General features: G+C 67.7%; 1 protein-coding gene across 1 annotated transcript; it reads right to left on the bottom strand.

The window, feature by feature from the left end:
• Positions 1-460: 460 nt before the first annotated feature.
• On the bottom strand, positions 461-15100 carry LOC109192060 (filaggrin-like). Its single transcript, XM_019342661.1, has 3 exons — positions 12567-15100; positions 9018-10292; positions 461-5411 (listed from the first exon to the last, which is right to left on the bottom strand). Exons 1-3 carry the CDS (start codon positions 15098-15100, stop codon positions 461-463), a joined length of 8760 nt encoding a protein of 2919 aa, XP_019198206.1.
• Positions 15101-16671: the final 1571 nt, after the last annotated feature.

Genomic DNA, 16671 nt, shown 5'->3' with positions numbered 1-16671 from the left:
CGCTTCGCGCCCCGTCGTCTTCGCCTTTCTGCCCAGCCACCCCCCGCGCCTCCCATGGCCTTTGCCCCTGCCTCTCCCGGCCCACCGCCGCCCTCTTGCTGGCCGGCCGGGGCCATCCTTATGCCCCCCCTGTTTCTCCTCGAGGCACGCCTTATCTCTTGCCCATCTCTATTCCTCCCAGTTGCTGCTCCCCTCCTCCTGGCGTTCCCCGTGGCCCTTCTGCGCTTGTTCCCCCCCCCCCTTCGCGGCCGCGCCCCCCGGGGGGCCCGGGTCGGCGCACCTGGCGGTTTGGGCTCTCGCCGGCTTTGGGGTTGCTCCTCTTTTCCCCGCCTGCTGCCATCTCCCTCCCTCCTCTTCGCGCTCGCCCGGCCGTCCTTGGTCCTCCGACTCGTTGCGGCCCTCCCCTCCTCCCCCCGCTGCTCCCGCCTCTTTTCGCTTGCTCGTTCGCGCCCTCCGCTCTTTACGCTCTGGCCCTGCCTCCTTTCTTGTCTCTGCGCCGCCCTTCCCGCTTCCTCGGCCCCGCTTCCTCGGCCTGCTCCCTCCTTTTCTTCTCTGCTCGCTCGCTCTCCCCCTCCCCGCTGCGCCCTTGGCTCGTTTTCTCCCCCCCCCTCCGTGCTTGGCCCCTCCCTCCTGGCCGCCTGGCGCGCTCGTTGGCGCGGTACCACCCCCCTCTCCTTTCTTTCTCCTCCGGCCCCCGCTGGCTTCTTTTGTGCCCGCCTTTTTTGGCCTCCCCCGATGGCCTTTGCGCTATGTGGCCCTTCTCGCGTCCTCGCGCTGCCCCGCCGCCCCCCTTTTGTGCCCCCTGCGGCGTCGCCTTTCTTGCTTCTCGCTCCGCCGGTCTCCCTGGGCTCTCTCCCCCTCGCACTGCCCCGTCCCCCCTGTGTGGTCTTTCCCCGTCTTCCTCGTTCTCTTGGCGCACTCTTTCGCTCCCCCTCTCCCGCTTCGCGGGCTTCGTCTCCTGGCGCTGTGTGCTTTGCTCGCCCTTTTGCTTTTCCCGCTTCCGCCTCGCCCTGTCCTCCCCGTCCCTTCCCTTGGCTGCCCTGGCCCTGCCCTGTCGCTTGGCCCGCGTTCCCTGCCGCTCCGCCTTGGGCTGTCGTCCCTCCTCCCCCCTCCCCGGGCACTTGCTCTCTGGTCGCTTTCGTCCCCCTCCCCTCCCTCGGGCTTTTTGTTTGTCCCTCGTCCCCCGCCTTTTTTTGTTTTGTGGCCTGCCCCCTTCTTTCCCCTCTTTTGCCCCGACCTTCTGTTCTGTTCCCGTCCGCCCCTCTGGCCTGGTTCGCGGCGTCTCTCTCTCGCCTCGCGGCTTTCTTTTTTTTTTTTCCGGGCCCGGGCGTCGTGGCCTCCCCGTCGCGGTCCCGTCGGGCCCTCCCGCTCGCCTGGCCCCCTCTCTCGCCCCGTCCTCCCTTCGGCCTTCCCCGGTCCTCCTTTCTTTCTTCCGCGGTCGCGGCTTGCTCCTTTGCGGGGCCGTCGCCTCCTCCCGCCTTTTCCCTTTCCTTTCTGTCCTCCTTCTCCTTGCCGTCCTTGCCTTCCCCGCCTTCCGCCCTCTCCCCCTCCTCCCTGCCTCCGCCCGGCGGGCTCCCTGCCCTCTTGCTTCGTCTTCCCTGGGCCCTTGCGTCCGGCGTCGCCCTTTTTTCTTTTTGGGTTTTCTCGCCTGTGCCCCGCGCCCTCCTTGTCTTTCTTTTTTTTCTTTGGTGTCCCTCCTTGCGCCGGCTGCCCGGCCCCCTTCCCGTCCGCTTTCGCCGGGGGGGCGCTCCTCTCGCCTCCTCTCCCCCTTTTTCTTTTGCTCGGCCCCTCCCTCCCCCCCCCCTTTTTTCCGCTTCCGGGGTTTCTTCGCCTCTGCCCTCCCCTCTTGGCCCTCCCGCCTCCCCCTTTTTTTTCCTCCCCCCGGTTTCGCTCCCTTTCGCCCTCGCGCCTTTCTCCGGGTGCGGGTGCTCTCCGCGCCCCCTTCGCCGCTCTCGCTTTCCGCCTTCTTCTCGCGCCTTCGTTCCTCGCCTGGCCCGCTTTGGGGGCCGCCGCGCCCCCCGGGCCTGCCTGGGCCGCTCGCCCCGTTGGCCGCCGCCCGGCTTTTTTGGTTCGCCGTCTGGCGTTGGCTCCGCCTTTTCTTCGCCCCCCTCTCGCCCCCGCCTGGCTGGTTTTGTGTCTCTTCCCCGTCCTTCCTCCTGCGTTGCGCCCCCTCCTTCCGCTCGCTGGGGGGCCCCTCCTGCGCTCGGCTCTTCCTGCCCTCTCTCGCCGCGTTCTCTCTCGGCCCCCTCCCCTTCCCGCTCTCTTCCCCCCGTCGCTCTCCGCCCGGCGCCTTCGTCCTGTGTCCCGCGCCCTTCGTCCCCGCGGCTGTGGCTCCCCTTCTGGCTCCTGGCCTCCGCGGCCCCCCCTGCGGGCCGGTCCTCCTCCCCTTTCCCCGTCCTTTTCGGCTTTCCTTGCGGGCCCCGCGGGCCGCTTTCGCGCCCCTCTGCTTGGTCCCCGCGTCGCTTCTTCCGGCCGTTCTGTGCTTGTCGTGGGCCCTTCCCTTTCCTTCCCTCGCTGTGGCTTGCCTCGCGCCCTCGCCCTCGCGCTTTTCCCGCCCTTTGTCCTTCGCGGTCTCCTTCGCCCCCCTCTTGCTTCGCCCCTCGGGGTTGCTCCGCGTCCCCTTCGGGCCCCGCCCCGCTTGTCTGGGCCCTCCTTCCCGCCGTTCTGCCGGGGCCTCCTGTCTTGCTGCCTCGCGCGCCCCCTCTGCCTCGCTTCGGCCTCCCGGCCTTCCCGCCCGTTTTCGTGGCGGGGCGTGCTCTTTGTTTCCCTCCCTTCGTTTGTCCGGGGTTCCCTGCCGCTTTTGCTGGCGCTCCCCTGGCTGTTCCTGTCCCCTTCTCTTTGGCGGCTCCCGTGGCGGCCCGTTTCCTTCTGTTTTCTCCTCTGCCTCTTTTCTCTCCGGCTCTTGGGGCTCCCCTTTCCGTCCCCCCCCCCGCTCTGCTTCTTGGCCTCTCTGTCTTCCCGCGCGCCCCTCGTCGCGGTCTTTGTCTCCCTCGGTCTCCTCCGTGTCCTCGTCGCCCCTCTCCCCCTCCCCGCCGTGCCCCTCGTCCTTCTCCGTCTCCGCCCGCGCCCGTTTTTTGTCCTTCCTCTGCTGCCCTTGGCGCTTCTCGCCCGCCCCGCCTCCCTTTCGCTCGTCCTTTCTGGCTCCGGTGGCGCCTCGCTCCCCGCGTTCTTCCTTCCCGCGCCCTCCCCTCGCCGTTCCCTCTGCCTCCCTCGGGCCTTCTTCTGCGCTTTCTGGCCCCTCTCTCCTCGTCCGCCGTCTCCCCCCGCCCTTCTTTTTCTCTCCCTTCGCCCCCCTGTTGGCCCCCTTTCTCTTTCTCGCGCCCTCGCCGCCGCTCTCCCGGGGTTTTCTCGGGCCGGGTCCTCCGCTCCCTCCCCTCCTTCTCTGCTCGCTCCCCCGGGCGTTCGGGGCTCTCCGGTTCCGCTCGGCCCCTCGCTCCGGCCTTTCTCCGCGCCCCCGCTCGCTCCCCGGCCGTTTTCCCCTCCCTTCCTCCCCCCCTTGTCTTGTCGCCTGTCGCCTCCTCCTTCGCCGCCTCTGGCGGTCCTTCTGGCCGCCCGGGCCCCTCTGGTCTTTCCCCCTCCCGTGCTCGCCGGCCCTGCCCTGCCCGCCTTCTTCGTCGCTTCCTCCTCCCTTCGGCCTGGCCTCTCCCTCCCCTCTCCTGGCTCCCGTCCCCCTCTGGGTTTTCCCCCGCTCCTGCTCCCTCCCTTTCCTTCGGCCTTGCTGCTCTTTTCCCCCTCCCTTCTCCGGGCTGGCTCGTTCCCGCTGCGGCCCCGCCCCGTTTGCTTTTGGCCCCCCCCCCTCCTTCTGGGCCTGTCCCCGCGGTCGCCCCCTTCCGTCCCTCCCTTGCCCTCTGGTCTGCTCCCCGTGCGTCTTTGCGCCCCGCCCTGCCTCCTCCTTTTCGGCTGCCTGCCCCTTTGCCTCCCGTTCCTCTCCTGTCTTTTTCGGGCGCTCGCGGCCCTGCCTCTCCGGTCCCTCCCTTGGTCGGTCTGCGCGGCTTCCTGTCCGCTCCCCCCGGCCCCCTGCTTGCTTTCCCCCTTCCCGCCCTTTCCGCGCCGGCCTTTCTTTCCCGGCCTCCCTCCTTTCTTGCTCCGGGGCCCGTCCGGGGTTGTGGCTCCTGCTGTCCGCCCCTCCGCTGCTGGCTCTCTCCCGCGCCGCCTTGTTGCCGTCGTTCCCCCCCTTGTTGTCCGTCGCGCGGCTTGCGGCCCTGTCCGCGGGGTTTCTGTGCGTCCTCCGCCTGGGCTGCTGCCGGCCCGGCTTTTGCTCCCCCCCTTCCTTGGTCGTGTCTTCGCCGCTGCTCTCTCCCTCGGCCCCCGGTGTCTTGCCCCTCGCCCTCCCCCCTTGGCGTTGGCCTTGTCCCTCGCTTCCTCCCCTTTCGCGCCCCCCCCCTCTCGCTTCGCCCTCCCTTTCCTTGTCGGCGTCCCTCTTGGCTTTGTCGCTTCTGTTCTGGCCGGCGTCCTCCTCCTGGCGCCCTGGTTGCCTTGGGGGCCGCTGTCGGTCTTCTTGCCGGTCCCTCGCTTGGCGCCCCTGGGCCTCCCTTCCCCTTCCGCCCTTTTCCTCCTGGCGGCGTCTTCCCCGGGGGTCCTGCCGCCCCTGTCCGCGCCCCTTCTCCTGGCCCCTCCGCTTTCCTGCGGCTTTGGTTCCTCCGCCCCGTCCCCGTCCTGGGCCTCCCGCTTTTCTCTGTTCTCTCGCTTTGTCTGTCCCTCTTGCGCGTGCCGCTCTTCTCCCTCCTGTGCCTCTTCCCCCCCCCGTTTTCTTTTCGTTCCCCCCGCTCCCTCTGTCGCCTCCGCCCCCGTGCTTGCTGCGCTTCGCGCCGGCCCCTCTCCTTTGCCTTTGCCCGCGCCGGTTCGCCCCCTCTTTCTTCTGCTTCCGCTGGCGCCCTGCCCTGGCGTCCTGCTGTGTCTCCTGCCCCTGCCTTTCCCTCTGGGCCTGTTCCTTTCTTCTCCCCCCCCGTCCTTTCTGGCTCTTCTTCGGGGCGCCGTGCCGTTCCCGTCTCGTCTCCCTTTCGCTCCCCCGGGCTCCGGCTCCCCCGCGTGCGCCTTCCCTTTTTGTCCCGCGCCGCTCTCTTTCCCCCTCTCCGCCCCTCCTGCTCGGGCGCGCCCCCCCTCTTTCGTGCGCCTTTTTCTGGTCCCCCCGCCGCTCGGCTTGCTGCTTCTTCCGCCCTCCCTCGCCTCCTCTGTCCTGCTCCTTCTCCTCTCGTCTCTCCGGCTCTTCTCCCTCTTCTCGCCGCGCCTTCGGCTTTTTTGTCCCCTTTCTTCTCCCCGCGGCGCCGCCTCCTTCCTCCTTCCCCTCCCCTCGCTTCCCGCCCGCCCGCCGGCCCTCCTGCCCTGTTCCGGTCTCTCGCTGCCCTCCCCCCCCTGGTCTTTTCTGTGGCCCTCGTCTTCTTGCTTCTTTCGCCGCTCCTCGGTCCCGCCGCCTGCGTTCGGGCCGTCCTCCCTCTGGGCCTCTCGCCCTGCCTTCCCTCGTGCCCCCGCGGCTTTGCTTCCGTCTCGCGGCGTGCGGGCCTTTCGCCCCCCCCCCCCCGCCCGTCGCTCGCTTTTTTTTCCTTCCCGCCGCCGTGCCTCTCTTCCCCGGCTCTTCTTCCCTTTCCCTCCTGGTCCGGCCCCCTCGTCTCCTTGGGGTCGCTCCCCCCTCCCCTTCCCTCTCCGCCGCCGCGTCGGCGGGTTGGTCCGGGTGGCGCCCCCCCCCCGCCTTGCCCTGCCCCTCTTTTCTGGCGCTCTCTCTTTCCCTGGCCGCGCCGCTCCGCTCTCCCGCCCTCGCGGCGTTTTGCTCCCCCCCGGCCCCGCCCCCCCCTGCCCCGGCCTCCCCCGTGCCCCTTGGCTCTCTGTCCCCCGGCTTCCGCCGCGCCCGCCCCCGTTTTTTGTCTTGGTTCGCCCTGTCGTCCCCTCTGCCCTCCTGGCCGGTCTCCCTTTGGCCCCCCTTTTCCCCCCCGCTCTCTTGCCGGCCCGCGCTCCTGTGCCCCTTCGCGTTGTCCCTTCTCTCCTTTCTGGCCCTGGCCCCCCCTTCGCGGCCTTTCTGCCCCCCGTCTTCCCTTCGTTCGGCCGTGTTTCGTTTTGCCTTGGCCCCCCGCCCCCCCGTTCTTCTCGTGCCGCCGCCCGCGCTTCCGTTGTTGCCCTCCGGCCCCCCGCTTTGCTTCGTCCTTTCCTCCGCCTCGCCTTCGTCCCTCCCCCCTTTCGTCTCTCGGCCCCGGCCCGCTCCTTGGGGTTTCGGCTTGCTCGCTGCTCCTGGCTTCGCTTGGCCCCCTCTCCCCCTCCCTCTTCCCCGGCCCGCCTTCCCCCCCCTTCCCCCCCTCCCGGCCCCCTTCCTCCCTTTTGCCTCGCCCTCCGGGCTGTCCGTCGTTGCGTCTTTTGTCCTCCTCCCCTTGTTCTCGCCTGGCTCCCGTCCCCGGTGCCCCTCTCCCCCCGTCCTCCCCTCCCTTCGCGGCTCCTCTCCTTCCCCTTCGGCCTTCCTTGGGTCCTTTCGCCCTCCCTTCCCCTTGCGCCTTTTTCTTCCTTTGCTCGGTTCCTCCTCCTCCTCCGCTCTTCGTCCTCCCTCTTTGCCCCTTGCCCCTTTCCCCCGCACCTTTCCCCGTCTTCCCCTGCCCTCTTCTTTCCTTGCGGCCCTGGGCCCCTTTCTCCTCCCCTCCCCGCCGTCACGCTTCTTTTGCCTCCCTTGCCTTTGCCTTGGTCTTTTCTCCCCCCCCTTCTTGTGCCGCGCCCTCCCCCTCCTGCGTCTATGGCCCGTTTCTTTGTGCCCCTGTCTGTCTCGCCCCCCCCAGCCCCCCCTCCCCTCGGGTCCCGTTCTCCTGTTCCCGTTGCTTCTGTCGTCCTCCGCTCCGCTCCGCCTTCTTTCGCCCCCCCGGCGCCCCCTGTTCGTGGCCTTTCTGGCGCCCCTTTTTCCGCCGGCGCTCCCTTCGTTTCCCTTTCCCTCTGCCCCCTCGCGCTCCGGTGCTCTCCCCCGGTCTTCCCCCGTCGCCCCGGTCTTCGCCGTGCGTTCCGTTGCTTCCTCTCGCCTGCCTCTCGCCCGGCGGGTTGCGGGTTTGGCCCCCTGTCTCCCCCGCCTTCTTGGCCTTCCTTGGGGTTCTTGCTTGGTGCTGCGCGCTCCCTCTCGCGCCCCGTCGCCTCTCTTTGTTCCTCCGCTCCCCCCGTTTCTCTCGCTCCCCGGGCGTGCCGCTTCCTCCTCGGCCTCTCGCCCTTCCTTGTCGCGTCCCTCCCTCCCGTGTTGGTTTCCGCCGCCGGCCTGTCTCCTGTTTTTTCCCCCTGGCGCCCTTCTTCCTTGTTGCGCGCCCCCCCGCTGGGGCGTGCTTTTCGCCGCCGCCCTCTGTTCTCGCGCCTTTTCTTGGCCTCCCCCCGCCTCTCTCCCCTCCTCCCCGTTTCCTCTCGGCCGCGCGTTTTCCCGCCCTGCTCGCGTTTTTCGCCCCCGCCGCTCTCCCGGGCGTCTCGCTTGGTTGCCCGGCTTGCCCGCGCCCGTTGTTTTTGGGGGGGTGCTCCCCGCCGGTCCGGCTTCCGCGGCTTCGTGCCCCTTCCCCCCTCTCCTCCCTTTCTTTCGCCCCCCCCCCGCCTCTCTTCGCGGGGGGGTGCGCGCTCTTTTGTCCCCCCCCCGCCCCTTCTTCGCCTCTTACCCTTTCCCCCCTTCCCCCCTCCCTCCCCTCCTCCCTCCCTCCCCCTCCCTTTCTCGGCTTTCTCCTGCTTCCTCCGCGCCCCCCCCCCTTGCCTTGCCTGCCCTCTCTCCCTTTGGTCCTTTCGTTTGGTCCTCCCCCCTCCTCGCCCCGCCTCCCGGTTTCGGGGCGTCTCTCTCCGTCCCCTCTCCGATCGCGGCGCCGGTTCCTTCGGCCCCCATTTTTTTTTTTGCCCTTCCCCCTTCCTCCGTTTCTTTTTTTTCCGCCTCCCCGGGGGGGGGCGCCCTGCCCCCCTCTCTTGGCCCCTCCCTTTGGCCGCGCTGCATGGCGGCCGGCGTTCTTATGGTCCTGGTCCTCGGCCCTGGCCTCCTCCCCTGGCCCCTCTCTCTCGGCCCCGCGTCCCGGTCTTCCTCTTCCCCCTCTTCCTGGCCCTGCTCGTTTTTTCTCCGCCCATTGTGCTTTGGTTTTTGGCTGCCGCCCGTCGGGGCCCCCCTTCTTCCTTGTTGGTCCCCATCCCGGCCGCTGCTTCCGTCGCGCGGGCTTCCCTCCGGGCCCGGTGTCCTTCTGTTCTCCCCCTGGCTTGGCGGTCTGTTCCCGCCTTGGTCCCTCCCGCCCCGCGCCTTCCTCCGTTCCGGGCCTTGCGCCTGGCCCCCACCTGGGGGCCTCCCTCGTCTTCCCCCCGCGCTGCTCCTCTCTTGCCCCGCCCCTTCGCTCGCTTGCCCCCTCTCTGGGCGTTCTGCCTACTCTATGCCCGGGCCCCGCCTCTTGCCCTCCTTGTTGCTCCGCCCCCCGCCTCTCCGGCCTTGCCCGCCTGTCTTCCTTTCGGCTTCCCCCCTTTGTTTCCTTGCTCCCCCTTGTGCCCCCCTCTCTCCGCCTCTTTCCCTCCGCGCTGCTGCCGCTCTCTCTTCCCTCCGCTTCCTTCTTCCCCCTCGTCTTCGCCTTTGTGCGGGTCGTTTCTCGCTCTCTCTCCCTCCTTTGCTTCCTCCTGCCTCCTCCCCTCCCCTCCCTTCCTCCCGCCCTCCCCTCCCTTTCTAGGCCTCGGTTCCTCTCCCTCCTACTTTTTTTTTATTTCTGCCTTTCCCCTTTCCCCCCGGGGCTCTCCGGGGCTCTTCTGTGCTTTGTTCCTCTTCCCCTCTCCGCTTCCCGTCGGCCCCGACTGGTTGTTCCCGCCTTTTTTTTCCGTTCCTCTTTTTTCCCCGGGCCCTCTGGCTGTTTTCTCCTGTTCCCTCCCTCCCCTCCCGGGTTCTCCGCTCTCTCTGGTGTGGCCGTCGGCCCCCTTTCTCTTGCCCCTCGGGGTGGCCCCGTTCCCGCCCGTCCTTCTTCCTTCTTGGTTGTCCTTGCTCTCTCTTCGTTCCGCCCCTCTCGCTGTTCGCCCCCCCCCCCCCTTCCGCCTGGGGGTCCGCCTTTCTTCGCCTCTGTTCTTGCCTTCCTTCGCGCTGTGCGTCCCCCTCCCTTGGCGCCGCCTCTGGTCCACTTGGTGTTCCATTTTCTTGGGCCTCTTTTTCTCTTCTTTTGTTTCTCCTTGGTCCGGGGCTCTTTCCCTTGGCCCCTCCTCCCTTCCTCCTGGGGCGTTCGCCGCCCCCCCCCTGCTCCCCTCCTCCTGTTGCTTTGGCTTTCCTCCCGTCCTTAGGCCTCTTTCTTCTGCGGGTCTTCCCCCCCGGCTTCGTTCTTTCGGGCCCTCTCTTCCCCCACCTCCGCTTCTTTTCCGCCTTCCCCTCTTCGACCGCTTTCCCCCCGCCTTTCTCGCTTCGTTTTCGCCTTTTCGGGCCTCTCTTTCGCTGCTGACCTTCGTCGTTGTTGTTCTTGTTTCTTTCGTCCCTTCCGTCGTTCTCTCCCCGTGCTGCTCCTTGGCTTCTTTCCCCGCGGTCTTCCCGCTCTTCTTTTGCCCCTTTCGCCGCGCTTCTCTCGGTGCCTCCTGGCGGGCCCTCCTTGCCCTCGTCTTTTTCCTTTTTTCGCTTCGCCCGTGCGTGTGTCTCCCGCTCCTTCCGTTCCCTTCGGGCCTTGGGGCCCTCCCCACTCTGCCCTCTCCGCCCTCGCGTCCTCGCCCCCGTCCGTTGCTCTTCCCCGGGCCCTCCCTCTCCCGGCCCTTTTTCCCTCCCCTTGCTTTTCCTTCCCTTCCTCTCCTCCTTCTTCTCCCCTGCCTCTTTGCTTTCTCTTTCTCTTGGTTCGCCCTCTCCTTCTTCTTTCTTCCCTCCTTCTTCCCCCTCCCCCTTTCCCCCCGCCTTCTTCCCCCGCCGTCTTGTGGTCTCTGTTTCCGCCGCGTGCTCCCTTCCCCTCCCCTGCCCGGGGCCCTGCTTCCCGTTCCGTTCTTTCCTTGCCGGCTTTCCCCCCTCTCCCCCCCCCCTTCCCTCCCCTTCGCTCCCTCCCGTCCTGCTGTTTCTTTGCCTCTGCCTCTGTCCTGCTTCTTTCTCCCTCTGGTCCTGCTTCGGTCTCCCCCTGCCTCCCTTTCGCCCGGCCGCCCCGCCTTTCCTTGCCCGGGCTTCCTCCCCCCCTGCGCTGGTCGGGGCGGGCGGGGGTCGTCGCCCTCGGTCTCTCTCCTTGCCTGCCTCTTCCTCCGCCCCCCCTTGTCGCCGTTTCGCCGCTTGCTTCTCCGCCTCCGGTTGCCTCTCCGCTGCCTCGTTGGTTTCCGTTCTCGCCTCCCGCCCTGTCTCTGTGCTCTTCGCCTCGTCTCTCTTCGCTTTCTCTTTCCTTGCCCTCCTCCTGCCCTTTGTCCTTTCGCTCGGGCTTCCCTCCCCTCGCCGTCCTTCCGTCTCGTTGTGCCTGTGCCTTGCCTGCCCCCCCGGCCTGCCCTCCCGCCCTTCCCCCTACCCCGTTCGCCCTCCGCCCTGGCCGCCCCCCCGTTGTCTCGGCGTCCCCCCCTCTGTGGCTGGCCCTCTCCCGCTCTCGCCGTCGTTCTGCCGCTTCCTCCCTCCTCTTCTTACCTTGTCCTTCCCTTCCTTCTCCCTTGGCTGGCTGCCTCCTCGCGCTGGCCTCCTGCCGTTCTCCTTCCTTGCTTGCTTGTCTCCTTCCCGCTTTCTTTTTTTGTTCCGCGGCCCTTCTCCTGCCTCCCCCTCCTTTCTGCCGCTTCCGTTCTTGCTGCTGGGTTGGCGTCGGCCTTGCTTCTCTTGGCCCTGGCGTTTGGTCCCGGGCCTGCTGCGGGTCCCGCTGTCGCGGGTCTCGCGCGCCCGCCTGCGGCGGCGGGCCCCCTACGCGGCCCTCTCTTGCTTCGTCCTGCTTTCTGGCCTTTCCCCCTTTCTGGCTTGGTTGTGCCTCGCCTTTTCTTTGCGCCTCCTTTTGTTTCCTCTTCTCCCTCCGCTCCGCCCCTGTCGTTTGCTTTTTCCCCCTTCTCTCCCGCTTTCCATCCCTCCGCTTCCTTTTTCGTTGCGCCCCTCCCCTCCGGGCCGGGCCGCTGCCGCCTTCGCCTCCTGCCTCGCTTTCCTCCTTTCCGTTCGTCCGCCCCCGGCCCCTTTTTCCGTGCGATCTTCGTCTCCCCCTCCTCCCCCCCGGGGGGTTCGCCTTGCGCCCTCCTCCCCCTTTTTGCCATCGCTTCACGCCCCCGCCCCCCGCGCGTCCCTCCCCCGCGCGGTGCCGTGCTCCCACCCTCCCTCTGTTGTTCTTTAATGTTTCGTTTTTTCGTCGCTCTCTCCGCGGCGCCTCTGCCCCCGTCCCCGCTTCTTTCCTTTCTTTGGGCCCCTGGCCGTCTGCTGGGCGTTTCGGGTTTCCTCCGCGCTCTTTTTGCCCCCCTCCCCTCCCTCTCCGTGTACGTGCTTGGTGTCTTGCTCTTTTTTGCCCGGGCGTCTGTGCGCGTTGTTTCTTTCCCGCCTCGGCTGGCCCCCCCGCTGTCTCCTTTCGTTTTCCTTCGCACCTCGGCGCGCGGGGTGCCTGCTCTCGCGCCTTCCTTCTGCCTCCTTCCGCCCTTCTCTGTCCCCCCCTACGCCTTTCGTGCTTTCTTGGTCCCTCTCCTTCGCATTCTCTCTCCCCCCCTCCTCGGCCTCTTCCCCTGGTCCCGCCCCCTCGTTTTGCCGTCCCGCCCCTGCCTGGTCCTCTTTCTCTCCCTCTTGTTCCTTCTCGCGCTGTTTTCCCCCCTCCCTCGCTCTCGGCTCCTCCTCTTGCTCCCTCCTTTGCCCTCTTTCTTGTCCCCCGGCCTTTTCCCCTTTTTCTCCACCTGCTTCCTTGCCGCCCTGTGTCTTCGTCCGCCTCTTTTTTGCCCCCCCACACCCCCTTTGCTGCCCCTTCCCTCTTTTTTTTTTGCTTTTGTCCGCCGCGTCCTCCGCCTTTTTTTCGGCTTGCCTCCGTTCCCTCTCTTTTTGGCCTCTGCCCCCGCCGCGCGGCTCGCGCTCCTTCTCTTCCTCCCACCCCCCCCCGTCTGCGCCTTTTCTTTCCGTCCTTGCGCGTGCGCGCCCCCTGCCATCGCCCGCTTCCTGTTTGGTTCGGGCCGGGCTTCTGGCCGTTTTTGCCCTGCCTGGCCCTCCTCTCCTTTCCTTCCGTGCTTTCTTCGCTCCTCGCCCCCCGCGGCTCTTCCCTCCTCTTCGCCTTCCGCCGCCTTGCGCGGTGGGGCCCTTGCCCCCCTCGCCCCCGCCCGGCCGCTTCCGGCCCCTCGCCCCGGCCGCCGCGCCGTTTCGCGTGCCTGGCTCCTCTGGCTCGCACCGCGCCCCCTTGCCTTTGCATTCCGTCCCCTTCTCCGCCTTTCGCCCCCTTCGCCCCTTCTACCCCTGCCCCTCTTCGGTTTGCCCCGCCCGGGCCCTTCCTCCCGTCCGCCCCCGGGTTTTCCCCCCCCTTCCCCGCGCTCTGGGCCTCTGCCTCGTTGTTTGCCCCCGCGTTCCCTTCCGTCCCCTTCGTGCCCCTCTTGGCCTGTTGGGCCCCCTGCCCGCCCTCCCTGCTTCCTTCGTCTTTCTCCCGGGCGGTCTTCTTTTTTTTTGCCCCCGCCTGCCGCCCTCCTCCTGGTCCCCCTTCCCCCGCCGCCCCTTCGTCCTCTTCTCGCGTGCCCGGTCTTGCCCCCTCTCCTCGCGCAGTCCCTCTTGTCCCTCCCGGTCCCGTCCTTCCCGTCGGCGCTGGCCTTGCTCGTCTTTCCGGTCTTGCTGCCAGTCCTGGCCGGGCCTTGGTCGCCTTTGCCGCGGGTCCCCTCGCGCCTTGCTCTCCTTTGGCCTCCCCACCTGTTGGTGTTGTCTTCCTGGGCGCTGGGTTGCTGCTCCCCGCCGGCACGTTCTGTCCCGCCACCGGCCCGCCTTGCTCCGCTCCCGGTGGGTGCCGCCTCTTTGGGTCGTGTTCTCCCTGCCCTGGCTCCCCCTCTTGCTGGTCGGGGCGCCCTTTCCGCTTCTGGCTTTCGCTTCCTTGCCTCCCCTGCTCCGGGGCTTCTTTCGCGTCGTTCCGTCTCTGCGCCTCTTCCCCCCGGGCTTCTTGCTCTCGCTTCGCTGCTCCCTCTCGGCCGTGGTCCGCGCGCCTTCCTTCTTGGCGCCCGCCCCCCCGGTCCCCCGCCGTCGCCCCGGCTCCGCTTCTCCCTCCCCCGGTCCCCTGTCCTCTGTGTTTCTGTCGCTCTTGGGCCCCCGCCTCTTCTGTGGCTCCGGTCGTTCCTCCCTTCCCGGCCCGGGGGCGCTGGCCTCCCCTCTTGTGGTCGCCGCCCCGGCGGCTTCCCCTGCTCCCTTCCCCTCCCTCGCTCCTTCTCCCGGCGCCGCTCTGGCTGCCTCTTTTCTGTCTCGTGCCCGCCCCCCTTTCCTCCTTTCTGCTGCTCTCTCCCCCCCGCCCCCGCTTCTCGCCCCCTGTCTCTTCTCTTCCGCCGCCCGCCCGGTCGCGCCGCTTCTCCCGGCGCTGTTTTTTCTTTGCCCTCCCGCCTTTTGGCCCGCGCTGCTCCCTCCCGTTCTCCGTTCGGTGCGGGGCGTCTGCCCGCCTTCCCTCTCGTTGCCCCGCCCTCGGGCGCTGTTTCGGCTTCTCTTCCTCCTCCTGTCCTTTCCCTTCCTGCTGGCCCCTCTTCTTCTCCGCCGCTCTCTTCCCTGCTGGCCTCCGCCCTGCTCTTCCTGTGGGTCTCTCTGTTTCCCGCGTGGGGTCTGCCGCTCCCCTTCCCGCCCTGCCCCGGTCGCTGGTCCCTTCCCCTTGGCCCTGGCGCCCTTCGCCGCCTTCGCCGCCTTTGCCCCCTTTGCTTCTGCTCTCGCTCCCGCTCGTCCCCCTCCTTGGCCCGCGGTCCCCGCTTCCGTGCCTTGCTTCCCCCTCCCCCTCCGCTCCTCTCCCGGTGGCCGCGCCGCTCCTCCCTCTTTTTCCTGGCCTCCTGGTTCTCTTGCTTCCTTCGCCCTTGGCCCGGTCCCGCCCTTTCTTGTTGCGTTCCGTCCTTCCTTCCCCCTCCTCCCCCTCGGTTCGCCGCCCTCCTCTCTTCTCCTCCGCTCTTTCCCGCGGCCGCCGCCGCCCTTTTGCCCGCCGCTCTTCGGGCCCCCTGGCTCGTTTTCTCCTTCCGCCCCCCGTCTCCCGCCCTTTTGCTCCCCTTTCCCTTTCCTCTCCCCTCCCGCGTTTCGGCTTTCCCTCTTCCCCCGGTCTTTCGCGGTCTCGCCCTCCCCCCGCTCGCCCGCCTTGCGTCCCCTCGGCTTTGCCCCTCTCCCCCCGGTTTCGCCGCCCTCTCCCCTTCTGGCCGCTTTTCTTCTGCTTTTTTCGTCTTTTTGCCTTTCGCCCCTTTTTGTTTGCCCCCCCCCGCCTCGGCTTGGCTTGTGGGCTTCGCTTCTGGGCTTCTCTGTGCGCTCTTTTTTTTTCCTTCTCTCTTCCCCCTTTCTCTCTTGCCCCCTCTTCTCCTTCGCCCGCTCTCCCCTCGCTCTTTCGCCTTCTCCCTTCGCCTCCCCTGCCCTTCTTTCCCTTTCCCCTTTTTTGCCTTGCCCTTCCCCCACCTCCCCCTGCCCCCCCCTCTCTCTCTCTTCCTTCCCTGGCCGCTTTCCCTTCTCTCTCCTTCGCCGCCCTTCGCCTCGCTTTTTGCCTTGGCCTTTTTTCTTCTCTTTTCCTCGCCTCTCTTTTCCTTTCGCTTTCTTGCCTTCTGCCTCTCCTCTGCCTTCTGCCCTTCCCTTTCCCTCTTCTCTTCCCTTGTTCTTTGGCCTTTTCTTCTTTCTTTCTTCTCCGTTTCCGTTCCTGTGCCTCTCCCTCGTTCCCTCTCCCTCGTTCCTCGCCCTCGCCCTCTCCCTCTCTCTCCTCGCCTCGCTCTCCCCGCTCGCGGGTCGCCGGCCTCGCCCCGCCTCGTTCGCTTGGCCGGCTCGGGTTCTCGTCGCCGTCGCTTCCGTCTTTTGCGCCTCTCTCCTTCCCCCCCGCGCCTCCCCTTTGGTTTCCTTCGCTCCTTTCTGGCCCTGCGTCCCTTCACGCGCTCTCTGCTCTGCCCCTTCTCCCCCCTTCTCCCCCTCCCCTCTCCGTCCGCTTTTGGTCTGCCTCCCGCCCCCCGCCCTCGCTTTCTCGCTGCTCCCTCTCGCCTCCGGGTGCTTCTCCCCCCTCTTTCTCGTTCCTCCGTTCTTCTTTCCTCTTCCCTTCCCTCTCTCTTTCTTTCCTTCTTCTTTCCTTTCCCTGTTCATTTACTTTCTTTTCCCTCCCTCCCTCCCTTTTCTTTCCTCTTCCCTCTCTTGCCTCTTCTTCCCTTGGTGCCCTCTCCTCTTCTTCCTTCTTCGCTTCCTTCTTTCCTCTTCTTCGGCTCCTGCGGCCCCGTCTTTTTTTCCCCCGGCGCTCCCCCCTCTGTTGCTGCCTCTCGTCCCCCCCGGCCTCGTTTCCTCGCTCTTTTGCTTCCCTCTCTTTCCTCCCCCCCCCTTGCCGCTTTCGTTCCGGTTCGCCCTTTGCCCCGCCTTTCTCGCTTCCGCCCTGGCTCCCTTCCTCTCCTTACTTCCCTTGCCGTTTTGCTCTCCCTTCTCTCCTTCGTTTCGTTCTTCCTCCTCCCTTTTTCCCTGTCTCCGCGCCTTTGTGCTCCCCTCCCGCGCCTGCGTCTTTTCTCCGGCCTTGGTCCTTGCGCGGCCCCGGCTTCCCTCCTTTTTCGCCCTCCCGTTTTTGCTCGCCCCGCCCCCCCGCCGGCTCCCTTCCCTGTCTCCCGGGCTCTTCACCGCCTCCCCCTTTTCCCCCTCCCCTCTCCCCGCTCCCTCCGCTTCTTGTCTCCCCTCCCTTTTGTCGCCCGCGGGCTTTTGCTCCCTCCCCTCGGGGTCCTCCCCCTCGTTTTTCGTGGGCGCGTCCCTTCCCTTTCCTCTCTTTGCCTCTTCCGCCCTTCCCTCGCCTCTCATTCTCCTCGCCTCGCCTCCTCCCTCCTTCCGCCTCTCCCCCTCTCCCCTCCCCCGCCTTTTTTCTTTCTCCCTCTTTCTTTCTCCTTCGTTGCCCCCCCACCCGGCCCAGCTGCCTCCTGCCCCCGCCCTGCGCCTCCGCCGGCCTTTCGCCCCACCCCCGCCCCGCCCCGCGGCCGCTCTTTCCCTTCTTTCTTTTCTCTTTTGCGTTCTTTCCGGCCTCTCTTCTCCCTCCCTCTTTTTTTCCTCCCCCCTTGCTCCTTTTTCCTTCCCCTCTCCTCTCTTCCTCTCTCTTCCCCCCCTCGCCTTCTCCTTCGCCTCCCGCCGCCGCCCGCATTCCTTCGTTATGTGTCCTGTCGCCCTCGGCCTTCTCCCGTTGCCTTTGGCGCGCTGGCTGCGTGCTCCCCGCGGCGGCTTGCTCCTCCGTTGTCCGGGTTCTTCGTCCGCGGGTTCGCCATCCCTCTCTTTCCCTTTCCGCGGCTCTTTTCTTTTTTTTTTCCCCTTTCGCCCTCGCCTTGGTTCTTCTTCTTCGTTTCGTCGTTCCCTGTGTGTCCTCGTCCCCTCCTCCCCCGCCCGTTGCCCCTCCCCCTCTTTTTCGTTTCGTCTTCTTCTTCCCGTCCCGGCTTCCGCCCCTGGCTCCTTCGCTCGGCCCCCCCCGCTGCGCGCGCCCCCCTCTCCCTCCTGTGTCCCCCGCGTTTGCGGTCCGCCTTCCCACCTCTCCCCGCTTTTTTCTTTTTTTTTTCTCCCCCGCGCCTCGCTTCTCCCTTTTCTCCCCCCTCTTCCCGTTTGGCCCCCCCGCCCTGCCACTTCTTTCTCCCCCTCCTTTTCCCCTTTCCTTTGCCCTCCTCGTTCTTCCTTTCCCCCTCTCTTCCTCCTTCGCTCTT

The sequence above is a fragment of the Ipomoea nil genome, unplaced genomic scaffold (genome assembly GCF_001879475.1).
Source record: "Ipomoea nil cultivar Tokyo-kokei standard unplaced genomic scaffold, Asagao_1.1 scaffold1756, whole genome shotgun sequence".
NCBI classification, from domain to species: domain Eukaryota; kingdom Viridiplantae; phylum Streptophyta; class Magnoliopsida; order Solanales; family Convolvulaceae; genus Ipomoea; species Ipomoea nil.
Note: the sequence above shows the minus strand (reverse complement) of the source record. Positions and strands in the feature narration are given on the sequence as shown.